This window comes from Ammodytes marinus, assembly GCF_949987685.1.
Source record: "Ammodytes marinus genome assembly, chromosome: 6".
Classification (NCBI taxonomy): Eukaryota; Metazoa; Chordata; class Actinopteri; order Uranoscopiformes; family Ammodytidae; genus Ammodytes; species Ammodytes marinus.
In genome coordinates, this window is record NC_137235.1 from 13,293,563 (window position 1) to 13,320,938 (window position 27,376).

A 27,376-nucleotide genomic window follows, 5' to 3' on the forward strand; every position below is an offset into this window, starting at 1 on the left:
CCTTGGTGAATGGGATAAAGGGCACTCTACTAAGACAGCTGCTCAAAGATGATTCAACACTCCTTTCTCGGATTTGAATTTTGTGTTGCGTTATGAAGAGACTGCAGCCATAATAGAGGTCCCTTTACAGCACTGATGTCCAGCTGGGTAGATGGCAGTGTCTCCAGTGTGTTCAATGTCAAAAAGCATCTGACACCGTAGACCGACAGCCAAAAAACATATTGCAGCAGCTGGTTGTATGCTCATCACCACACTGCCTCAGGGAGTTTTGTGTCATTTCCCTCTCTATTTTTACAGTTGGTCCAAGGGAGGTTTTGTTTAGACTAGATTAGTACTCTATTTTAATCCTTTTTAAGGGGGAACATCCCATAAAGACATCTTTTAAATCAAAGTACTAATATCCTACACAGCAGTGGCATTTCTGCATCCATAATTTCTTCTGTTTAATTATTTCTTCTTAATTAGAGAACAGGCTGTCAGCCACCAGGTCATCTTTAATTTGGACAGTATAAATGGATACACACAGGGAGTATTGCAGTTAGACAGCGCCACAGCCAGGAATGAATCCCTCCATTAACTGACCCACTCCCACAACCCTGCTGCCCAAACACAGGGTACTTTGGTGATGCACGGATGCCTGATGCATGGTGTGTTTAATGGCCATTAGCGGTACAATGTGGACACACAAAGCCTTCATTCATTATCAGTGCCTAAACTGCAGAATTATCTAAACTGGTGTCCTGTGGGCAGTTATTGGAACAATTATGCTTGTCGATGCTTTAGATTTGATTCACGAGAGATCAAGGTCGTGTTAAGCAATCAATTGATTTGCTCTCCCTGTTTTACTGGCAGGGTGTGCCCGGGGATGCCTGTAGGGGCTTGATAGAGCAGCTTTCTAAAAGGAATGCATTGTGTGCTGTCGCTTAAAATGTACTAATTCACCAGAATCACTTGGCATGAAGGGAGGTTGCAGCCAGGTCTCTGTGGTTTCCGGAAGACCAGACAAGCTACATAAACTTCACATTTGTCGTTTCCACAATGATTTGTCTTTGCCTTTTATAGATCGAAAACTTTTACATTCAGCCCTTTGTTGAGTCCCAGCTATCTAACCACTGTTCCTCCCATACCTTCCCTTCTTTTCTTTCCCTCAACAACTCAGCTGACTTAAGAGAGATTGACAAGGACTTTGGCAGTCAATACCGGCTTATATACACTCACATAGAGTCAGCAGTTAACTTTGAGACCATGAGAAATACAGTAGATACAGCAACAATGGATGGCAATCAGTGTCGAACCAAACTTTTTGGGGTATACCATCTGGTAACCATGAATGTCTTTAACACATTTTCCAAATGTCATGTAGATGATTTCAAGTGACAACTTTAAGGGGACGAGTGAGGGGATCTAAAAAAAAATAAGATGTGTTCCTTTGGATAATGTCTATAATAAGGAGAATGTCTGTAAAAACAGCACGGAAATCCTTTTATTCGAGGACCAAAATGTTAGACCCACAGAAACACTGACTGACATTACCACTCCCACATATGTTCATATGTTTATGGATGTATGTGTTTAATGCAAGTGTGGGAGACGTTCAATGAGGATCATCCTGTACAAAAACACCTTCATAGCAGTAACATTGCTGACCTATGGCCAATTATCTCAAGTCAGTGCAAAGTAATAGGATGTGACCTGTGACCCTGAATCAATATGGCTATTCTTGTAAGATTTTAGTACCAATAGATATTTTTTGCTCCTCTGGAATCTTCTCATCTGCATGTTTAACGTGGCAATCGCTCATGATTATGTCTTCAGATTAATAAAAGGCATATAGCTGATGTAATAATCATTCACAGATCGATACTATAGCTAGCTACAACAGCATATGTGAAAGAAAGAAAGACACATGAAACTTGTAGGGTCAAGTTGAGGGATTTATTAGAGAAGGGTGAATATAAAGGTACCGTATGCAGGGATTTCTATTCTCTGAGCAAACCACAGCTAGTCAAACCTCTCAGTCTATATGTATACGCTACACAACTTCCAATCAGGGTCATCATAGTTAGTGATGGAATCATTAAATACATTGGATTTAAAAAGGCAATACAATAGACCACAAGTGTTCTTTGGAAACAAAAACACCATATGGATTATAATTATAATCAGCCGGAACCAGGAAACTACTTTGATGCTAACATTTCTACTCTCCGAGCAAATCCACAGCTAGCCAAACCGCTCCATCTATATTTATACGCTACACGACTTTCAATAAGGGTCATCATAGTTAGTGATGTAATCATTAAATAAATGTAATTCAAAAACGCAATACAATAGACCGTAAGTGTGCTTTGGGGGGAAAAACACCGTATTGATTATTAATATAATCTTCAGGAACATGGATACTATTTGGATGCCGAACACTTCCAGGTATCTTAATCATAAATTATTTCTAGCACTACAGGTTACATTCAAATTGAAAATAAAATAGCAATAGGGAGCACACCAACATTGATATATTCCCTTTACAATAAGTCCTTTACATAACCATTCAGGGTTTCCATTCAGACAGTTTAAATGTGTATACAAGCAGGATATCAACTGCCACAATTTTTTAAAATGCCATCTCTTCTGATATGTTTCTCTCTTCTTTTTTTCTTTTTTTTTTACATACACATTTTCAAAAGTACCTGTGTTTGTGTGACATTTTGGCTCTCACATATTAAGCTACAATAAGATTGATAAATAGTGTTGAGTGTGCGCTGGCTGCCTGTGAGCCATCAGGCCCACAGTGTTCACAGGAGCCGCAGTGTGGCAGTTTAATATGTACTGTAGTCCTCCTGAAGTGTCACCGGGCACACACAGGGCAAAACAGAGGTGGGTAAACACAATGTAAAAAGGGACTTTTTTCTTCAACTTGTCACCGTCATGTTTTGTTTTTCTTGGGGGTATATGGGGGTGACTTCCCCTATCCCACACCCTCCCTTTAGAAGGAGTCCATGGCCTTGAATTCGCTTAGGGCCTGGACAGGGGAGATGTGTTTTTTCTGGGAGCCTCGTCGCACACGTGTCTGGCACTCCTCGGGCTTCTCTCTTTTTACCAGGGGCTTCTTCTCGGGGGCCTTCATGCGCCATGACACCACGGGCGAGTTAACGGCCGCTGTTCCGTACACCTTCTGGTACTTGGTGGAGGCTACGTAAGATGCCTTTACAGTAAGCACCACTGCGTTCATTAGGTTCTTGGCCGCTTGGATCAGGGAGGTGGCACTATCCAGCTACATGATGGCAAGGACAGATGGAGGGGAGAGAGAGAGGTAGAGATAGAGCGAGAGAGAGAGAGAGAGAGAGAGACATTCAGGGTCAGTTCAAAAAGGTAAATGTATCTGCAAGGGAAAAAAAAGTTAAATGACTTTTCCTGCACTTCACAAGAACATTAGGAAATATTAGCTGCATGCAGCGCCTCAGACGTCTGTGCTGCCACTGGTAATTAAGCAGGAGAAACCATGGCCCTCGCTATATGACATCTTATTTTAGCATCTCTTAATTAGCAGAGACAGGGGTCAGGTGTACCCCTGTCTCCGTCTGTTTTGTTTGGCTGACATTTAAGGGTCGGCGGCCAGTGGGCCTCTTCCTACGTCACGTTGAGACGAGTCAACTGCTTAGATTTAATGAGTGTGGACTCCAGCTGGCCACTATAAAAAGGTTAAAATCCCAGCAGGGCTTGCATGTCTCATGTGAGTCAAACCATAATAAAACCCAGAGAAGTCACAAAGAACACTATCGACATCACACGCAAGGACACCTGCAGCTAAGATAAAAGTCAAGTTTGATTTTTAACTACAGGAAGGAATCATACTCAAGCAAATTAATAGGGAAGTTATTTACAGACCTTTCCTGATTGGAAATATGTGACAACGGTTAAGGATACTGGCTTATTCAGAAGAAGCCACTGCTTTTTGTCCATTTAAGATCTGTTTAAGCCATTGTAAAGAACTGATAGGAATCATTCTTCAGTGTGTTGGTTAACATGAGGCCCTTACCACATAGTTCTCTGTTCCTATTACTCAATATACCAATATCCTTCAAGACTTTTTAAATTTTGTATTTTATATTGTGTAAACTTTAGAAAATTCAGTTGTTACCATTTTGTAATGATAGTTATTCAAAAGTATAAATGTGGTTGAGAGAATTTTGTTCTGTTCTATAATATTCTATTGTGCATAGGCCTACATACTGATCAATACAGTCAGCAAGCAGTTTATCATTATGATAATGTATATGATACAAAATTAACTGCCTTTTAACAAAAGTAAATTTAGAAGAAATTACCACGATTCCATATGATAAACTTTCAGTTTTGCAAGTGGATTTGTTTAATTTGTCAAAAGAGAATAGATTGAGAAATATAGAAGAAAAAAATACAGGAAAGTTGAGAGGACAGTTACATCATAATCTAATAATTCTGGTCTATTCTGGTTCATGTCTCAAATGTAAAAGTAAAGTTGAAAGCTAAATGTCAAGCGCAAGCAATTGGGATGATTGACCAATTGTTGGAGCAGTGATAATATCATTTAATGCAACATGAAAAACACCAATGGAAGAAGGTCTGCGCTTCATCTTTATTATTAGATGGTAATCGGTCTGAAATAATTGCGTCAGCCTTAATCTGTGTGACCTTTCATCTGGTCTCCAGACTTCAATCATGACCTTGAACTAAAAGGTTTGCCATCAGCACAGGGCATATAAATTCAAGAAGAAGTCCAAGCCTAAGAACCATCTATAGCACAAGTGGAGCTGGCCATGTGCTGTTCTCTATGGACGGACTTACCCCAGACACGATGAGCTCTCCGCCCAGATTCTGAACCTCAGCTTTCACCTTGCTGCAAATGTTGAGCTGATGACAGTACAGGGCAATTCTCTGCAGGTAGGCCAGCAGATCCTGCTTGCACGCTGAATCAGGGCACTGAATGGAGAAGAGGCACAAAGACACACATTGTCAAAGCACACACACACACACACACACACACACACACACAAATAATAATTGCCATAAGTGAGCCTTGGCTTTTACTTGTACATTATATATTATATATTATATTATATATATTATATATTAGTACATCATTATATGAAGTCCCCTCACTCCAATGTTAAGTGTCTTCACTATCAGCCATTTTGTGGACCACATAATTAAATGATGTAATATGATAATTAAGCAGGTAGTTTAAATATGTATTGTATATTATTGTGTATTAGCTTCTGTGTAACCGTTCACTTCCTATTGCATGTCTTAAATCTGTCAAACGTGTATGTTACAAACTGGTATGGCCTGTGTCCCAAATCCTTCCTCCGCTTACTCTTGCTACATTTTATGAAACAGATTTACTGTGAATAATTTGCAATTTAGGACAGAGAATACAGACTACAATCATATGGCAGAGGGAAAGTAGAATGCGCTAGTCAGGTAATAGAGATTGATACTGTACACAACAAGAATATTCAAATGGACTGAAAAAGTGACAATATATATTACTATTGGGACAAATATATGACCCAATAGTGATTGAATTCATAATGTATCTTTGGATTGATAACCCATCAAGGCATCTGTAATTAACTAATTACACAGTTATCACATCTCAGAACCTATGGTTTAGGTGTCATTTGTAAAAAAAAAGAAAAAAGGAAACCCAGCTAGCACAATGTCTAATGTATTTGGCTACATCTAGAGCTTGGATTTTCACAATGTTGGTTAATCCAGGAGGTCTGTGCTTTGCTTAAGGATACAACTGGATCCTCTGTGATGAGCTAATAGTGGTTCAGCAGACATAAATGTTTTATAATAATAACATGACATACGTTACAGCCATTAAGGCACTAGATTTGTCAGTGAGTCAAATAATTTGAAGGGGGAAAAAAGGTTCCCGGCTTCATTGGCAAAATCATTAACTGCTTATCACGAAAGTGTCCTCTGATTTCAAAGGGTGAATCTTCTTCCCAAATAGCTTTGAGATGTGTATTCTCTACCAAATTGGATTGTTATAGAAATCATGGTGTCGTGATGTCGAGGCTGATTTAAAGGAGACATAGCAAAAACAACAATCCTTCAAAAAACAACAGCGTCCCTGCACCTTGGGTCGCTTATCACATTTCTCCTCACTGAGCCAGAACGATGTGGCTTTAAGTTACACTACAGGGTGTCAAACTCATTCATTTGCTTTAAAAAAAGTTTGTTTTGTCACCCAAGAAGGAAAAACGATCAATCAACAGCAAATGAACATCATCACCTGAAAATGCGTAAAGACTTGCTTCCACGTAAAGCTTTGTATGTATCCCTCTTCTTGCTCTCTGCTGTCTTTATTTTGTTTTTTTTTCTGACCTTGTCCCACTGGCCTTTGTGCTACTTCAACAGCTAAGAAACAAATCATACAGTGCAGCAAATGGACCAAATATACGAGGACTGCCTTCTGAGGTCTCTTACTATCAAACAGTTTCCCCTATTATTCTATCTGGAAGCCTCCCATGTGTCAGCTATGGCCCACTTAGCTCCCTGTGGGTTAAGAACACTGCATCAGCTGCTTAAACACTGTGAGCATCATTTTGTAGCAACACCCTTTCTCTAGCCATTAATATTAAACGGTTCTAACTTGGACATTCAGTAGCACTGTGTGGGGACATGCACAGCTCACTTCCTTGTCTTATGGGCTCTCGGGTAAGGTGGATGGCAAGTTACACATGGAGCTGTGATATGAAAAAGGAAACAAACTGCAGGACTTGCACCCTGTCTTCTCCTCTTCTCGCCAAGAAGGCAAACAGTATTGATTGGTCCTTCAGCAATGGTCTCAGATAGCGAGTAAATCACATCCTTCTCAGATGAAAGTAAATGTCTGTTTGTTCAACCTATAACTAACATTGCAAGTGTAAAATATGAGGCATGATATACATTTAAAGTAATAGCCACTATCAAAGTAGGACAATGTTGAACAACACAGTAAATAAGAGCAAAGCTGCCACCAGCATCTGGCTTCCTCTAAGTGAGACTCACTGAATGCAGAGTCAGGTGGAGCTGCTCGCTCATAGAGCAGCCAGTGAGGCAGAGGGAACCTTCTCCTTGGGCATCGTGACGGCACTGCCAGTCCTGGCAAGCATCGCTGCTAACTTCACGTCACACCAACGGCACACACACACACACACACACACACACACACACACACACACACACACACACATGCCGATTCACAGATGTAAACAAACTGTATGGACCATTACTTTGCCAGGCCCGTTAAATCTCTCTCTCTCCATCCATCATAGGGAAAACATTGTTCATCACAGATGAGAGAGGAATCTGTTCAGTTCACTGGTTAACTTAACCCAGCATATGTGAAACCACTCCTGACATCAGATCTTCTCTCAGTATTTTAGTTATTTTTCTTTGCTCGGTCCAGTGAAACAGGTGCAATATCTCTATTGTGTGGTGTTTAGTTTGCATCATTCGGCTGAGACCTTAATGAAACATGCTCCCAGTGTTTAAGTCATGAAGATGATGTGAACTCTGGTCCTGAAATGAGGTCAACACACTATCGCAGTCTGGCAGTCTGTCAAAACACAAGTAACACCTCACACTGATGCTGCATTTATGAGCAGACGGAGACTGACCTTTCCTAAATTATTCAATGTGTGAAAAGTCTGATATTTTTAGCTGTAGCTCCATCCTCACAGTTGTCGGTGTTCCTCTGTAATTGTGGCAATTTTCTGTTTTATTCTTAGCTCAATTAGCTCAATTACCTATTCAATAGTGTATAAGAGAGATGTTTGAAACAGAGAAGTATGACCCATACATTGACTGATTTAAATACTGTATACCATATTTCACAGTTACACAATATGCCTTCTAGCAGCTACAGTCCCCGTCATGTTAAGCTGTCACAGTTAGCACGCATGGTGAGAGCATTCAAAGTGGGTTTTCTCTCCAGTTAAACTGCAGAAAAGCCTTTTAATTACACATCAGTCACACTTGGTTTCACAGCTGTCAGTAGAGGCAACAGGAGCTTTGCTCTTGTTGTTCTTCACTGTATGCAACAGAGCCTTCCACTGTGACAACTAGAGTGAAACTTAAAGACTGAGCTGAATTAGCAGCGGCCATAAGCTTTGCAGTTCTTCTAATTTTTTTCACACAACCCAATGCTCAAACTGAAAGAGAGTGAAGTGCAAAAGAAAAGTTTTTTTGAAAAAAAGGACAAGGCAATTTAAATGACTGTAAATAGGAGATAAGTTGCGATACTCAAACTAATACAATGAAAAAACCAAAACCAAATAATGAGTTGATCCTACTACTAACTAGTAGCCACCGCCTGATTTACAATATTCCACCAGAGACTTCCATATTTTCACTGGATGTTTCTTCATTCAAATGCTACTTTAGTGTATGTTGAGTCAATCATGCACACAGTCCTACTGCAGTAAAGTGTGCATATAACGGTATTAATCAGTGCCTTAAAATAGCCCCAAATAATTGCACTATTTATTCATGTCTGACTGTTCACTTTATATCACATCACTCACCTTCACATGACTACACAACCGTACCGACACCAACATTGAGCACCAACACAGGGGCATTACAGTATAAGCCAGATGGTGTTAGAGAATGGCTCAGAGCAATCAACGCAGTGTGTGTCAAACACAGTGACACATACTGTTGTTGCACGCCATTGCTGTAACATAACACTCATCAGTCAATGTGCGTCTCAGAATAGGTGGGCATAATGTTGTACAACTGCCATCCATTATTTAGGTTGTGACTGTAGGATGCATACTTAAAGAATGAAGCAGAGTAGGAAAAAAATGCAGTGGGAGAAATAGAGTAGAAAAAAAGGCAATGCCGGAGTGAAATGAGCTGAGGTGCCTGCAGGGAATTTTCAACGTCAAGTGCTGTGCTCAAACGACTATGAAAGAGCTCAACGTCCTCCCGGCCTTACATGCAGAATTGACTTCTGCTTCACACGTGTTCATCAATAGGGCTGATGTGCAGTCATGGCGACAAGCTTTGCTACTTAAGGGACCTGTCTGAAAGCAGTGGAGCGGCCTTCATTCTTTCTGTCACACTACAATGCTCCGACAAGCACAGGTTACCTACCATAATGCGAGAATGCAAAATACATGTCTTCTTTGTCCGTAATGCAGGCAAATAATCAAGGTGGAGTTAGTTGTAGTGTAATTCCATTGCGAAGCTCGATAAAAGCAAAGTGTTGTTGTTTTAACTTTTAATAACCCAATCCATTAGCTGAATGGCATGATAAAACGATGCCTCCTATTGCCTCACATGAAATTCATTTTAGAACAAATACATGTTGAAAAAGAAAAGGTCCTCAAGCCCCTCTTTATTTCATGACATAGCCCTGATGTCTGTAGAAGTGCAACAGAAGGCTTTGAATATTCAGTAAACACTGGTCGAGGAACCATTTAAGTGAGAATTAAAAATGGCAAGCCACCTGCTCTTTTCATTACAGCAACTGTTGATTCAGGCTCAGGCTCTGCCAGTGATTTGCCATCTGACAGATTCACTCCCACCCGAGCCCTGTTAAACAAGGACCATAAATCGACAGCCTACAAGCTAAGGAATAAATACATAGGCACACAAGTCCCTGCTTACTTTGTCCTTTTCTATCCCAGATCCTGTTGTCTAAACAATGTGCACAGACCTTGGCGCAGACAGCGAGGGACCTGCTCTCTAAGACAAATGTTCTCACACATGGAAACATGCAAACATATTTACAGTGTCTCTGTCTGTGGTAATTACTGCATAACAGACAGTTTTTTATATAGCATTCATGGCCTGAAACTTTGCTCCGTAGTGCAATATGCTCTGGAGAGCTGGACAGTGTGACAGGAGGAGAACAGTGCCAGCTTCAACTAAAGATGCCTTCTGGTCATTTGTAAGCTTTGCATACTATAGGGCCATTCAAACTGAGTGTCATTATGCACTGTGCTAACAGCAGATTTCCTACCAGTATACTCTCAATGAAGTCACATACTGTCATACAAAAAAAAACGGGATGAAGACAATATATAATCATCTCTTAATATTGGTATTACCCCAGCAGCTTTTTTTGAATGCACTTTTAATCTAACCACTGAACTGTAATCTAATTATGAATTATATACAGTACCCTGAACATAGGATCACTGCTAGTGAACGAATGGGGAAATTACTTTAATGCCTCTGGTGAGTTTTTTTCCCGAAGCGGGATTATTTTTTAAATGTTCTTCCTTCTCCTCTCTTTAGTTACCAGGACATATCGAAAGCTTGTCAATACTTTTAAATATAGTTTGTATAACGTTAAGTCATAGGCCCAGGAACACATGTTTATTATTTTGGTGTAGAACCTGGTCTATGTCTGAAAACAGAAATCTGTGTTTGTGTTAACAGCTTTGTTGCACAGCATAACACCATGTAGAGGACTTTGCAGACTTTTTCAGAGGTGTGATTCATTTCTCATTATCAATACTGCATGGATATCCACACTCCTTTACAACAACCATTTTCTGTGCAACTTAAACCATGAAATGATAGTCTAGAGGCATGTTTGAAATCTGGGGCATGATGTAAAGCAGCTTCATGTGGCAGGCCTCACAGGAATTGCAGGAAAAATAAATAAAAAAAGATTTGATTATTGCGATAAAAGAAAATGTCATTGTGAGCTCCAGCAATTCTTCAGATGAGAAGCGCTGGAAGGAGGCCCAGCGAGTGAAACTGAAACCAACAATAATTATTCCAAGGGTTTGCTTTCTATCCAAAGTTGCAATTACAATGACAACAGGCTGTCTTAATAAATCAGTGAGTGTTGTGCCTAAGTGTATTCTCACTGCATATTAGAGACAGATGAAATGAAGAAGAACATTGTGCAATACCTGGAGTGCTGCATTTGGAAAATTACCTCCCACTTCATTTGCTGTAAGCACACATGCATACACCCCTATTTCATTTTTGCGCTCCCGTCTTTCCCCCAGGCACAGCACCGATTGATTAAATATTGAAAATGGTCTGTCAGCGTGTTTTAGAAAAAAGGTACTCATCTGATAACGAATGCAACACCTCGGTTGGAAGTTAATTATATTAGAGACACAACTTGGTTCTGCTGTCTTGCTCTCTCAGTGTTGGCCCCATCGGGAGAGGTAGTCATGCGGCAACACAGCCCACCGCTCCAGCTGGGCTCGTCGATGCCCCCATTAAAGATTTCCAATGGCCATGCCCACTTAGTCTAACTCAAAATGTGCTCCTACGCCAGCTACGATGACACATTCGGAGACTGTTTTTTGGGCCGACTCAAATGACACATGAGACAGACACAAAGTTGTACAGCTACCTGATCTGCAACGGCGCGGGCCAATTTGTCCATCCGGGAGCCAGCCTCTGCAATCTTTTTAGCTGCGTTGATCACATCTGAGGAGTTCTTCAAGGGGCCTTTTCCTCTGGGAAAAGTCAAGGAGAGAGAGAGAGAGAGAGAGAGAGAGAGAGAGAGAGAGAGGGAGAGGGAGAGGGAGAGATAGAGGGATTGTGGGCGGAGTTGCAGAAGCAGTGGACATGCAGAGCTTTTCCTTTAAAGACTGAGTTCCCCCCTGTGTAACACAAGTGTGTACAGCTGCTAATTTGATTTGGCTGGCAGGAGGAATAGGATAGAGACATTACAATCAAACACCAATACAAGTTGCACCATGTAATGGATGTAAGAAAATACAGTATACTATTTTCCCAAATGATTTGACATTTATGTGCTTTGAAGCACAAAGAAACAAAGGAGTTGTGTTTTTTAAAAGCAAAACAGGAACATTTTCCGTGAGGGGAATAATGGCCGACAACTGAGTCTGTGATCTGTTTTGCGTTTCCTTGATCAGCCACCACGGGGAAGGTTAATGTGGCTAAGGAAATTGTGTTTGCCTGTGTGTGATGTCTCATTTTTACACAGTGCTACACTGAAGTTTGGACATAAACTGTGACTGGGTGCCAACTACAATCACTCACTGGTTTGATTTTAATTTATTTTACAAGTTTCCGTCTGTTCCATGCCACACTATTGGTGAGTGGACACACAACCCCCCTACCCAACACAGATGACCATCAGTTAGGCATTAGTCATTTCCCTGAAATATTGAGCCCAGTTAGGGGAAGATTGAGAGCAAAGCTGCTGCCTTTTTGTCAGTGCACAAATATATGTACCACAGCCTTTCTTTGAATCACAGTGTCGTTATTTAGTCCGATCAAAACACAGGTTGACAGGCTCAGTTTGCGTGTAACAAAACAGTTTGCTGCTATGAGGCATTGCAAAGGCATGGTCGTTTCTTCGCATAACTTGATTTACTTGGAACTGCAGTATTTGTACATAAAGAACGGATAAACAGAGGACCTGTGTGCGAAAAGAGTTGTTCAGAGTGATGACAATTACGACCTGACAGACACTTCAGCTGTACATACTTTTCAGCTCATAGTTTGACTCAGATGTAGCATCTATTGTAGCTGTCACTCACTGAATGCTTACCTACACAGTCACCAATAGCAGAAAGTTACCAACTATGGTAAACATACACAAGCATTTAGTAGCTATGGAGCAGGTTGTTTCCTTCTGGAGTTTGTGTATGTGCTGATGTATATAAGCAACTGTCGACCAATAAACCACATGAACATAAAACGTGGCAAGGCATCACTCATGTTTACGGCATATCGAATAAATTCAAGTCATTGCAGGTTTGACGTTTGTTGCTCGGCGTTTGGCGTTGGCCTTTTTTTACCTGGTGAAGTCTGTCATCTCCATCATGATCATGCACATCTGCTTGGCCAGCACGATGATGTCATTGCCGTTGTCGTCCCACTTGGCCACCTCCGCATCCAGCTTGCACTTCTCCTGTCTGAAGCTCTCCACCTGCTCAGCAATCTTAGCCTTCTCCTCCTGAGGAAGCTGTGCCATGATGGCCTGCAGGTGACAGGGTGAGGGTTGAAGAACAGCATCAGAGCAGGAGTGATCTGGTTTTCTTATCGTTATTTTATAAAATGTATTTAATTTTTTACCCTTGAATTATCTCTTTCCTTTGCTTTATTGTCATTTATGTTCTTGTTTGTTTATTCGTCCTTTGTATGCACAATACATGTATGTCTGTTTGTTTGTGGTTCTTTGGAATCTGATGAAGTAAAGATTTTTTTAAAAGTGAAAGTGTTTTGGGGGATACATTGGGAAGGGAGGATAGTTAACAAAAGAAGATAGGGTTGTGGAGCAGATAACTGCTACTGATGCTACAATGATAACATTAGAACAGGAATTAAGGAGCAAGAGAATAAAAGAAAGACAATAAAAGAGAGAGAACCATTTGTTAATTTTTTTTTCTTCTGTCCAGTCTACTTTTTTAATATCCCCAGCAAAACATGAACATTAAGTTTGGATTCTGACTATTACTGCCCTTCTGAAATACTTCAAAATAAAGTATTATTTAACTTTACATTTAATGTCTGGACCGTTTCAAACCCCTTGACATCTTACATCCATAAAGAGGAAATCCACTTTTCCCTTCATTTTCTCCTCAGTGGCCTTTGGGGGGGGGGGGGCAGGTCCAAAATGGCATAAATCTTTGGGCAAGGTCACAGCCACAGTAAGTACCCAGTATTATTTGGGAGATAAATGTATAATTACCTCGCTTCTTAGACCAGAGAATGAATAATGCATTTGTTCAACATTATGTCGGAGAGGTGAGATAGAAGGAAGAGTAACCTGGTTTCCATTAGGTCGATTCTATTGACTCGGGGAGGCAGAGAGAGAAACGAGTACAGTAGAAAAAAAGAAAAGTCACCATTGTTTTTTAACCTCATCTATTATTGACTGTCCTCCAAGAATGGCCATTCTCTTAATGAAATAATCGCCCTTGTCCACCTTTCCCCTCCTCCTTATTCCCTCTCTCACAGCAAAGCTGGTGTGTGGGGGGTGTGGGGTGAGCTAAGTGACAAAGTGCGTCATTTTGCTCACGTCCCATGGTAGATGTGTAATGAGGAAAATGAAAACAAAAAAAGATGGCCGATTTGTCATCCTGAAATTCTTCTACAGAAAATGAGTAGAGACAAGAGGGGAGGAGGGGTGGAACCACAGTGAAATAGAGATAATATTCAAATAACAATCCGAAATAAGTGTGCATGGAGGCACAACTTTCATCAGAGGCCGTGAGCTTTGGCCTACTGATCACTGTTTGAGCAGAGTGGTGCAAAGCTTTGATGGCGGGCTGTTCGCTTGAGAGAAACCCCCCTCTCCCCCCAAAAAAACCCAAAGAGCATAAACAAACAAGCTAAAACCAGCCCCCTCAAGCCCAGTGTAGATCTCCTCTGCCACTGGTGCCAAGACACACAAACAACAGAACAGCAGCAAATCCCATTAAACAGCGTGTGGGGCAAAAACACTGCTCGCATTTAAAAACAAATACCAAGTTGATATGTATTGGGACTGCACATGAGGCATAAATCATTTAAAACAGGCCAGCTGACTCAACCAGGGAACGCTTGTATTCATTGCGCAGGTATTCCTGCCTGCACGTGTCACTGTAAACTTTGGGTTGCACACAGCAGGCGGCGGCTCTGGGGCCATCCAACAATATTGTCACCCCAAACTCCCCGCTATGCCGGGCAGGATGTTTTTTTTTAGGAAGCGACAAGGCCAGAGCCTATACACGCCAACTGTTAACGCTATACATACGTTCACACAATAATCCTTTCAACATGGTTGGTTGACCTTCTATTTCTGCTTGTTTGAGTTTATCTTACAGAACACACCACGTGTCTTTTTTTAAGAACATTTTATTTATGCAGTTGATTCCATCGTAAACATAAACTTGAAGAGTGCAAAAAGCATTAAGGAGCTTGTGCTCCCAGCTTCTGGTGCTGTATATTCATTTCCCCCACCCCCGGGTTATAGTTTGCGAGTTACATGTGCATGTTTAACGTGGGCAAAGCTGTACAGAGATTTTTGCCTAATCAATAGCAACACAGGTGCACTGTGCCACCATGCAAAAGCTCTCCGACCTCAGGACCCTAGGGGCAGCCGTTAGCATATCTGTTCTGCTCATATCGCTCCCGCGCCCAACTGTTGAGGCATGAATTATTCACCTCTTTCTATAATTGCACCAAACTGTGTGCCAGTGGTGTCGACATGGAAGGTGCGTCATTGCAATGAAGTACAGATATGGTTTTGCTAAGCGCCATTGTAATGAGTCAGATGAAGACTGCAAATTGAGAATCACAGCAGCTCTAGGTATACAGTTATTTCGGGGAAGGGCTATCAAATTATTTCCCTTTCCCTGTCTTCTGCACACGGGGTGCAATAAACCAAGATGAACTGTTCTCCCCGAACAGCTAAAGGGAGCAAAAAGTCTCTTCAAACTCAACAATTTGGATTGTTGAGAATTATTTTGCTAAAATAAGGGAGCAAGGGAGGTGTGGAAAGAGAGAGCGAGGGATTTGGATGGTGTTTCAATTTTACTCTGAAAATGGTGTGACAAAAGAGAGCGTGAAAGCCAGGAGCGTTGAAGAGAGAAAGAGAGAGAGAGAGAGAGAGGTTCTGCACAGAGGGAAGCTGCAGCACAGTGGTAAACACAGGAGCCAATTGGGACGCCAGGGAGCAGGAAGGCACTTGGTGAAGCCCCTTCCACCTCCTTTTCCTCCTCCCCTGCTCTCTAGAATTCACTTATCCCCAAATCCCTTCCCCTACTTTACTGATAACAACAAGGAGCGGGCCTTGGGAGCTTAACATAGTGGCAAAGCCGACCGAGGGGAGCACCGTGCCAATACACTCTGCGACTCGGCTACGTCTGCAGGGATTAGAGCGCTTTCTTGGTTTCTTCACTGAGCGCGTCGTCTTGAAATGACTTTAATTTGTTTCATTTGAAATAAACTGCCCAGACACTCAGAGTTCAATTTTATGGATGACCTATCAACAGTGTTATCCAATCACTGTGTTCAGAGACGTTGGGTACTTGTTTGTGTGTGTGTGTGTGTGTGTGTGTGTGCGGAGGAGGTGGGGGCTTTTCGTGATTGGCTCTCTGTGCATTATCCTTAGTGTTTTACAGAGAGATAGTTCCTGTCTGCATGATCTACAAGAAAAGAGACTACTGAACAAGCCTCTTTCCCCTGTGATTTTTGTGTTGCCTTCTCATAATGCATGTTTGCTCTAATAACTTAGCTTTGCACATTAAGTATAACGCAATAGACAAGTGGAACACCACACAAGGCGAAGCACTGGGAACAAAGGCCCCTCTGGGAATGCCCTGGACTTGATTTGATATCTTTCCACACTTAGCGATGGCAGTTGAGACCGAGGGAGTGAGCGAGAGAGATATGACGCCTGTGTCCTTTTGTGTGCTACCAGCACAGTGACTGGAGGGGCCTGGAGGGATCATGACTGTAAACCCTCAGTGTGCTCATGTCAGCTGCTATGGAGAAAAATGGATTACGCTTCCTCTTGTCTGATTGAATAGAAACACAGAGCACCAGTGTGCACTTGGCATGACCGTGAGAAGGCAGCAAGCTTTATCCTGACACAACAGGCTAAGGCCGACTGGGCAGATCACCAGGGTTTTGCGGCAAACACATAATTTATGGATGTGCTTGCCTTCTGCGTGTGTAAATGTTTAGTCTCCGAGGGCATAACACTGTCTTTGAGTGGGAAAACAGGCGAAATTCTATTAACTGTGTGAGAAGCTTGGCCAGCGTGCGAGCTATGTGATATGTCACACAAGATAATGTGCACCAAATATGACGCATCACATTTATAACATGGTGTGGTACATCGTTGCAGTTCATACGTAGGCTTTGGGGGCAAAGCTTGCTAATCTAGGGTGCCTGAGAAATCCTTACCTTTAGCCACTTCACCCTTCAAGCCAACTCACACATTTGTATTACAGATAGGCCTTTCACACCGCAGCAAAATCGGAGCCGGTTCTGGGCTAGTTCGGAGCTAGAGACAGTGTTTTGGTTTCACAACGCCAAAGAACCGGCTCCGGCCTGTAAAAACCGGTTCAACTCAAACACCAAGATTGAGCAGGGTCTAAATCAAGAACTGCTTTTACGCCAGGGGCAGGGGGCGGGGTTATCCTTACCAACCAGACCAACTCAAAGCTCAAACCTCATGCCCGCCATATTTAAAAACACCGCTACTACGAGACGTAAACATAACATAATTACCGAACGTAGCGTTCAAATTGACCGGCGAAAATATGCTGTATGGGTCCTGTTTGCAAAGTAGGGTGACCAGATCCCAATTCACCAGATGTGGGACAAAGACTACGTTTGTGCGGGACAATGCGCCGTTTTTTTTAGCAAAATAAACTTGTGTCACCACCGGTAATGCCAGAGACACGGCTTTCTATATTAAAAAACACTATCTTTAGATCAGTGCGCAGCAGTTAAGTTACTGTTAAACAAATAGAGCATTAAGGCTGCGGCTTCACATTAAAAGCATTTCACTGGCTTCACATTAGGATTTCATTGGACAAACGTGAGTTGGCTTTTATTTTGAAGTAACAGGAAAGTAAACCCACTGAGCCGAGCAGGGCGACACAGACAAACGGAGACACACACACACAGACAAACGGAGACATGTAAAAATAACGTATTCGCCGCTGTTGTTGTGCTTAAAGCTAGCGGTAGCTTTAGCGTTAGCCACAAGAGCAGCGGCGTCGGGCGACGTACACACACGTTTACAGTGACGTCATGATGTTGCTCTCTTGCCGGCTCCATGGCTGGCTCTGGTAATTGTGAAACCAACCGGTTCATAACTGGGATAAGGCTGTAACCAGTTTTGAACTGGCCCCAGCACCAGCCCGGAACTGGCACATGGTTCTTTTTGGTGTGAAAGGCCTAAGAGACATCAAGTCATGACAAAGGGACATGCTAACACTTCAAACTGTCCCCAAGAAAAGCTACCCACTCAAAGCACAATTGAGTGCCAGGAAAACTAGTGAACAGTTTGGTGCTGTGAAGCTCCTTTGTGTGGCAGCGCTGGTGCATTTAAGCTCAGATGGCCCCAACAATATAAAGCTGCGGGAGCTGTAGTGGGAGTATTATGGCACTTTAACTGACTTTATCAGTTAAGATTATCGTGACTATATTCCTTGAATAAATACATAACTAAATACATTACATGTAAGTGCATACTGTATAATATATACATTTGTAGGTTATTATTTTCTAAATACCACATGCTGCTAGTTCTTATAATGTTTTCTAGAGAATGTCGTAAGAAAACTGTTGGCATCTGTGTTTTTTTTCTAAATGATAAACATGAACTACATTTAGAACAAGCACCTCTAGTGTGGTCCCTGTCCATCAGGCAGATGGATGGATAGAATGAATGTAGGGGATGGATGAAAAGGTCAAGAAAAGGTGTGACTTGGACAGACTTGCAGACCACTGATTGTTTTCTCTCCTATAAAATCCATGAACAGGATATTTCTCTAACCTTTAACAAGCAGCCTTTTTGTTTTACCGAAAAACTAGACAACTTTCCCACAAGTATTTTAAATGCATTAATTACAAAAAAAATAAAATAAACTCTTAACCAAGAAGGTGGCATACGTCATAGGAACACAATTATAACAGTCAGCTGTAATGGTTTCGGAGAGCACTAACCAACTAATTTGTTTTGCCAACAGTTCAAAATATGATTACATGGTATTTTGGCAGGCAATGATAAACAGCACATTTTGTTATTTAGTTTGAAGGACTTGTTGGCTACTCTAGTAGTAAATTGATGCACTTTTTTTAATTGATTTGGCATTTTGATGGAGGAATATCCAATTGTTTGCCACTTTTTTAAATGTTGCAAATGGATAAGACATTGCAGTGAAATAAACTAATGACTGATTTATAGCAAAGAAAAACAAAAATATTGCCCTAATGTATTAGCAATAAAACAAACTATCAGTGTGTAATTGTAATTAATCCTCTACTTCCACTTATTTTACGCTTCAATTTACCATGAATCATTAGCCCAATATTGCTATGTATGGCCACAGTGGCTGCAGTCTAGCAACAGTAACATGGTCTCACTTTAATGAATGGTGTTTTTAGCTAGCCTTAAGGATGAAGAATTGCTGGTTATCAGTGCCCTATGTTGTGAGTTACTATCAATGAGTGTTACAATGATGGCTTCAGCTAAATCAATTGAGCAACACTAAGCTGCTGTTTTAGTTCCATTTACTTCTCCCTTCTTTGTGCATTACCTCCCTGTGTGTTCAGGGTGTGTAGAGACTCAGGCAGTATAATACAGGACTGTGCCACAGGGAAAGGCATTGGGCCAAGTCATACTCCTGCCATCCGCAATCCATTCAACATGCAACACACCATTAGAGCCTCTGTGTTGCTGGATGGAAGCAAAACATTGACACCCTCCTAATTTTCTTTAAGCTGGGCCCAAGTGAGAAAAATGCTAACATGCAACAAAGCCCACACCCTGGTACATGCGACCGACGCCTTGGCACAGTACCATACTGTATAGTGTGAATTGTCTGGCACCTGAAGGGAATTTGGTAATTACATATTTGTTTGTGATTGCAATTTTACACCTGTCATCCCTGAGTATTGTTTATTTAAAATAATCCCGCTTGTTTCAATAATTTAAATAGGATATTATGCTGTACAAGTGGAACTAATTGAACTAAATTGATACAAGTATGGACTGGGAACATGGTTTGGGTGGGATGCAGCATACTCATATGATGTATTTAGACTTGTTTCCCAGCCTTCCCAAAAATCAGAAAGTTTAATTTTCATGATATTTTATTTGTGTAAATCTGGTTCCATAACAGAGGAACATTTGAGAAGTTGATAAGTTTTGGAAGTGAACAACCACTCACCCGAGCACTCTGTCCAGCAATAAGCTGGTCATCTTCAGTCTGGACACTGGTCCTACTGCGAGTATCATAGTCCTCCTGCTCAAAGTCAGAGTCATCTTCCAGCTCCTCTGGTGTCTGGGAGGAACATACAGGCAAACAGTCAGTCAGGAAAACAGTCACTTAGATAGAAAACTGAAAAAAGGAAAATTTTTGAACATGTTTATTAGTTCCCTTAACTTAAAATCAAATACACAATGAAAACAGGGGGATATGGCCTGAAGAGATTAAGTGAGTTGATATCTGACAGGGGAGAAAGAAGCCAGTGGTCATTGTTAAAGCTTTTTAAAAGAGCATTTACCAAACAAAGAGATGAAACGTAAAGGTATGAAAAGCAACAATTAGTCACTGTTTGTGGGTTTCATGGGTGAATATATGAACTCATTTGCAGACCTGGGTCACAAGGTGTAGTTCTTCACACATCGGTGTCAAATGAGAGATGGACAGGATTGAGTGAATTATAAGAGCTCATAGTACACTTTGGAGCTGCAGAGTGAGTGGTTCAGCTTTTGGGATGCTGTCTTACATTGTTGGTCATTTCATGAAATGGAACCGCTCACCAATAACCTTCTCTAGAACTGAAGGCAAAGACAATATTTGTTGGTCTGTTTCTGCCAAGGCTGGCATTATTGCTTTCAAGATCCCCTACTTACTAACTTGTCACCTGTGTGTGTGTGTGTGTGTGTGTGTGTGTGTGTATGTGTGTGTGCGCAGAATAGAGATATTTGCAAGGTTGCCTCTGTACAATGAACCTATGTCTATTTATTTTCTTTGAAGCCGTGTTTAATCATTGCTGTGAGGCCATCGTTATTCTATAGTGTAATTATTTTTTAAAGTAAGACTCTTAAATAAGAGTCCTTTGATTCAACTTGACTTTATTGCAAAGAAAACAAAGACAAATGGCAAGCGTGTAATCATAAAAATATAAAGCAATATGCCACCTTGCTAAATTAATTGTAAAATAATTGGGAGCACAAACACTTTGTGGTCTCTCATCAAATAAAATAAAAATGGAAGAAAATGTTGTCATATTTTTTGCATTGGCTCAAAGTGAGCAACTAAATGATTCATACACATTGTGCCTCCTCACAGCCGGCTGTCTCACTAATTAAGATTAGTGGGTAATTCAGCTTACTTCAACGCATGCTTTTTTGGTCACAGGAGGCTGGCTCCCTTTTTACTGTGCTACATCACCATGGTAACATATTCTGGATGGCTACCTGCCTCAGAAGGGGGGGGGCGGGTCAGATCAAAAGATGTATATGTGTAAGGTCACCATTCCTACATGATGTTGACATTCAGAAAAAGCCCTGAACTCACGGTGCTGTCAGGTTGCTAGAAGACCATAGCATGTGGCAATGATGACAACACTAAACTATATAGTAGAATAGGCTAGAGTTCGATTGTGCAGAAGTTCCTTCTTAGTATTCCACAAATGGATTATTCAGAAGAGGGCCTGTTTCACTCATATTCTATGATTGCATAATATGACACGACTTTGTGAATAGAGCACCTTCAAATGGACGACATAACCCAAGCCCACTCTTCTGTAAGTACGGTTAGTGATCTGCTTGAAAAAATAAATAGGAAAAGCATCCACATGCACTGGTCATATGTAGCTTACTTAAGCATCATTTCCTTCAAGCTGTTTTATTTAACAGGAATACAAACAATGGACTCTTATACAGTTTGTATTTTGGTTTTTCTTATATTGATTTACAAAAGCACAAATCCAATAGTTTATTCCACTAAACACGTTGCTAATTTATTTACACTCACCAAAAATATAAACGCAATACTTTTGTTTTTGCTCCCATTTTTCATGAGATGGACTTAAAGATCTAAAATTCATTCCAGATACACAATTGTACCATTTCTCTCAAACATTGTTCACAAATCTGTCTAAATGTGTGATAGTGAGCACTTCTGCTTTGCTGAGATAATCCATCCCACCTCACAGGTGTGCCACATCAAGATGCTGATCTGACATCATGATTAGTGCACAGGTGTGCCTTAGACTGTCCACAATAAAAGGCCACCCTGAAATGTGCAGTTTTGTCTCACAGCAAAATGCCACAGATGCCACAAGCATTGAGGGACCGTGCAATTGGCATGCTGACAGCAGGAATGTCAACCAGATCTGTTGCTCGTGCATTGAATGTTCATTTCTCCACCATAAGCCGTCTCCAGCAACTTCGCACAGCCATTGAAGAGGAGTGGACCAACATTCCACAGGCCACAATTGACAATCTGATAAACTCTATGCGAAGAAGATGTGTTGCACTGCATGAGGCAAATGGTGGTCACACCAGATACTGACTGGTTCTGAGTCCCCAGACCCCCAATAAAGCAGAAAAATGCACATTTCAGAGTGGCCTTTCATTGTGGACAGTCTAAGGCACACCTGTGCACTAATCATGATGTCAGATTAGCATCTTGATGTGGCACACCTGTGAGGTGGGATGGATTATCTCAGCAAAGCAAAAGTGCTCACTATCACACACTTAGACAGATTTGTGAACAATGTTTGAGAGAAATGGTAGAATTGTGTATCTGGAATGAATTTTAGATCTTTAAGTCCATCTCATGAAAAATGGGAGCAAAAACAAAAGTGTTGCGTTTATATTTTTGTTGAGTGTAGTATACAGTTCAAGCTTGCAAGTAATGTGCCTGTTTTCCTATCTTATGTAAATCATAATATGTTGGTATGTTAGGTTGCGTTGCAGGCTGTAGGTAACTTTCTTTCTCTATGCTGCTATGTGTGAGGGGCAGAGTGTATGCCAGTGTGTACACAGGTACATATAGGACAGGACAAAACTATGTTTTCGAGAACTTCCATTATAACTTTACACTCTCCTCAGAACCTGCCTCAATTTTTAAACACTGTGGAGGATTGGTTTCTTAATCCATCGACCGCTCATAAGATCTGTGCCGTACAAATTCTAAGGGAGCCATTACTCGGCTTAAGTGGAGAAAAATAACACAAGAAATGTGTGCAAAAAAACTATTACACGTGGCACCAACATTCGCTATCTATATGCCCGAGTTCAACAACAGAGAAAGCGAGGATCTTCCAAGTTTTTTCCTAAGAAAAGTAATTGAACTTGGAGGGGATTATGAAGCCAGCTGGTCCCGGGCAGTTCAAAGCTGCCTGTTTTACATTATTTACCAACATCAAATTATTTTCCATAATTAGATTTTTTCCAGAGCTGCAGCGGGAAAGCTTCCAGCCTGCATAAAGTTGAATAAATGAATTACATGGTGAAGAGAGAAGGGCCAGTTCGGGTGAAAAATGCAGATACCGAAACATCAGAGTGGGTATGTAAGGCAGTGTTGTTATTCAGCATTTTAATCATGACATGATGTATAATGTTCTGCCAGCTTCATAAAACAGATCATGTGACAGATGCAAAATCCCAAAAAGGACTTCAATTGAATTTCAGATTTCAATTGTGTTTTTCTTCATCCTAAGGGCACATACGTATATATATATTTTTTTGTCAGAGAACATCTGCCTTCATGATAGACAGCAGCACACTGTGCTCTACCAAAGATGGTGGACAGATGTGAAGTTAAAATGAGGAGGAAAAGGCACAAACTGGACAGGTGTGTGTGGGGAACACACACGTGTTATTGCTTTGTCTTGTGTTGGTCCCTTCCTTTTTAAGAGAGACATTTTTTAAATGATTAATTAGCAGGTTAAGACCATGATAAGCATATTGCAGTGATTGTGCTTTAAAATATAAAATCATAAAATGAATTTAAACCAAAACCAAATAGGGTTGATGCAGACTCATTGACAGCAACACTAGGACATACACCATTTATTGCAATGGCTACATTCACAAACTACCTAATCAAATCTTTTAAAATTATGGAGGGAGCCAGAAATAAACAACTGCACAGTCCTGGTCAGCATTTTCAAACTCATTCATTTCCTAAACTTGAAACCATTTCACTGTTTCAACTCTTTCAGAAGAAAAAGGTAAGAGACGTACCCTTATCATGAGGACAGCTTTCCTGATGTCACGGACGCCGTCGTAGACCAAACGGGACGCATCAATGAACTCGTTCTCCTCAAAGGCCTGTGGGGGGTTGGTACTCAGCGCCTCGATCGCCACCTCCACTTGTTCAGCAAAACGGGGCATGACTGCAGGGAGGAATAAGCACGGGAGGTAGAGAAATATATGACAGTCAGATGTATCATGTTGAATAGGGATCTTTCCAGAATGGGAGCAAATGTACCATCCACAAAACGGTGAAATGAATGCGAGTATGGGTGTGTTGACTTTCTGGTAGGGAACACGGTAACAACATCTCAACATTTACAGCAGAGGGTCTCCGCCGAGAGCTCGCAGCTCACTTGAGCACTTCTGGAAAAGGGGCGATGAGGGATGACGTCCTAATCCTGGGTTAAAGTGACAATATTCAATTTGCACATTGCACGGCAATTAGCAATTTCACCTCGGCATACCCAACAGGAAGATTGGCATGTCTGTCAACGCCTGCATTTCTCAGGTGTGAAGTGTGTGCGTGTGTGTGTGTGTGTGTGTGTATTCTGTGTGAAGATGGCTGTGTGCGCTTCAGCGTTACAGGACAAGGGTGCTAACTTGCAAACTGACACAATGCGGTCGAAGGGGAAACAAATTCATCAGCCTTTTGAGCCAAACAAAAAGCTCCGCCACAAAAGAAAATTCCCAATTGACCACAAAAATGGTTGGTATTGTTGTCAGTATCAATTGGCTAAACCCGCTGAAAGAGCTTTTTGCTCTTTGTGTGTACAAATGAATTGTGCTGAATGTGAATAGACATTATTCAATATTCCGGAATATTGACTGCATGTTGAATATTTGGCAGGCTACCTTTCTACGTTAACTCCTGTAGAGTAGAAATGATGGAAAGCAAAGTATAATAATGTGTTTTTTTCATACTTTCATACTTTGCTGTACGAAATTATCATAACAAAAGCATTGGTTTACCTGGCCAGACGGAAAAGGGCTGGCCTTCATTTACTGTATGTATAGGTGGTTTTTCAAACACCACAGATGCCCACAACCCCCGTAAAAATGGCAACTCTGATTAAAGTCCACTTTTGCACATACAATGTCTATGAATCCACAATAAACAGGAAAAATGTGAAGGCAAAGACCTTTCTTTTTTGATTTATTATATAGAGATGGTCAGCTGCTCTGGAAATTCTCTGAAAAAAATCTGTATATAGACCTACAAAAAAAGTTGGTCTTTGGAGTGTACATACTTGGACTGATTTAGGAAAACAGACTTTTGAGAGAACAAGACAGGTCTAATGAGGACAGATGGATTAGGAAAAAGAAGAACAGGGAAAGAGAAAAATAAACTATGGCAGCTTGGCTGGTGAGCCTTCACCAGAAAGCCAACTGTGTGATTTTATTACTATTCTCCACACTTTCCTCCTCTCCTACATGCAGAGTGGACTAAATCAATTAGCCAAGCTTGCACTAAAGGTGTAGTATACTTATTGGTCTGATATAAAATATAGGCTATTTTTCACCTAACATAAAAGGCAATACAAAAAGTCTCTCCCTCTTTCTTTTCATTTTTAATTCAGTTTAATCCACTTACTGGAGAAGCGTAAAATAGGCTTTTGGGAATTGCTGGGAAGGCGTTTTAAATATAACTATTTAAATGTTCTCCAAGCCCTTAATGAGCAAAGTTGCTGATGGTAAGGAGCAATTTCACTCATTCCAGTTGAAATACGATGAAGGGAATTAAATGTGACCATGTAGGAATGGATTTTTTCACCCCCCCTCCACCCTCCGGGCTTAAGCATAGTTTAAGTGAGAAGTTATGGAAGCACAATGGATGCTTAAATAAACTCACAGCAGAGATGTTATGACCCTGTGAGTGTTTAACCAGCTCCAAACAGCACAACCTGCACAGTCTCTGCCTGAACCTAACATTTGCTTGACGGCAGCTCAGATTAAACAATACATTACAAAAAGTTAAATCAAAATAACATACAAACAAATGCAAACTGCACTGAATCTTATTGAACAACTTTGAACCTATAATCGTCTGTTTTCAAATGTTTGATTATGTTTTGTTTTGGGAGGATACAGTTTTGCCCACTATATAACAATGAACAGAACTTTATAGTTAAATAATGAATAATTCAATCAGCATTGTAGAGATCCAAAAAGATATTACAAATTACAAAGTATTACATATCACTTTATTATATGCATTATATGTTTTCCATGTATACAGGATAATGTCATAGCATAGTATTGTGTTTGTAGAGTTTTTTTTTTTTTACAAATATGGCATAAATATTTTACCTAACATTATGTACTCTAAAGCTGCTATAATCAATATTTTCTTATTATAAAAGATCGTATGACTACTTACTTATATAAGAGCTTGGCTCCTAGTGATGAACCCACCGCAAAATGTCCCCAGTCTCTGCAATTCACGTCAGATCTACCGAGCTACATTACATTGTCTTTCAGTCTATTTTTTCTGTTGTATGGAGTGCAACTTAACTTTTTTACATTTGATTCAGAAGAAAGACATACGTATAGTCCCACTGTGTGATGCTTGACTCTCAACAGCATACAGATACAGCAAGGGAGCTAGCTGCTAAACAGCAAGGTACATTTACCTGCAAACAATAAAAAATCCCCCAGAAGTTGGTTGAGAGTATAGGAATATATCATGTGCTGTATAATACTATATCATGTGTAGTGTATCTATCATTTATTATATAAAACACACATGATTGTCACGCATGGTATTTATTTATTTATTTAATTGATTGCACTTTATATTTCTGTCATATTTGACACATTTTACACTTTTAAGAGTCAGTTCTCCATTTATAAACATGCATTTTGCATATTTCATACATATTTATATATATTTGTGTATTTGTAGACACCTGTGCTTGTGTGTATTGTCTGCCAGGTAGCAACGCTGTATTTTTGTTTGTTTTATGTTTGGACATGGCCTTGTCCTTTGTAATGCAGCTGCTCTATGTGCCTTCAATTGCCCCCTGGGGACAAATAAAGTTTTTTGAATTTGAATTTAATTGAATGATTGGAAAATTGCACCGCTGAATTTCCTCTGTGCAAGTATTCCTACCCAATCACTTTGATGTACTGAAGTATAATAGGTTGTGCATAAAGCTCAGCTCGGTCATATTGCCTCTTTGCCTGTCTTTGGTGCTGCTGTTAAATGTGATCTCACCACATCCTTAATGTACATGTTAAAACTGAAAAATGTAACATTAAACTTTATGAGAAATCTATGAGGAGATCAAAGGTGACAAGATTAATACTTGGGTCTGTTTATAGTTCTGTTCTTGTGGTGCACTAACCTTGCTTAAAATGTTTCACCTACCTCCTCATACTGCACTGCTCTCAAAGCAATTTACTAATCAGTACTCTCTCCTACTGTAACTCCCACCTCTACTTACACACTGATTA

General features: G+C 40.7%; 1 protein-coding gene across 2 annotated transcripts in view; it reads right to left on the bottom strand.

The window, feature by feature from the left end:
• Positions 1-2,983: 2,983 nt before the first annotated feature.
• Positions 2,984-27,376, bottom strand: part of ctnna2 (catenin (cadherin-associated protein), alpha 2) — a gene marked incomplete at both ends in the record, with an annotated part of 341,788 nt that continues 317,395 nt past the window's right edge. For both annotated transcript variants that reach the window (XM_080028673.1, XM_080028674.1), the window contains 6 exons: positions 2,984-3,271; positions 4,825-4,959; positions 11,363-11,468; positions 12,783-12,964; positions 19,878-19,991; positions 23,912-24,063. In XM_080028673.1, coding sequence (XP_079884799.1) covers positions 2,984-3,271; positions 4,825-4,959; positions 11,363-11,468; positions 12,783-12,964; positions 19,878-19,991; positions 23,912-24,063 — 977 coding nt within the window. The remainder of the gene's footprint in view (positions 3,272-4,824; positions 4,960-11,362; positions 11,469-12,782; positions 12,965-19,877; positions 19,992-23,911; positions 24,064-27,376) is intronic.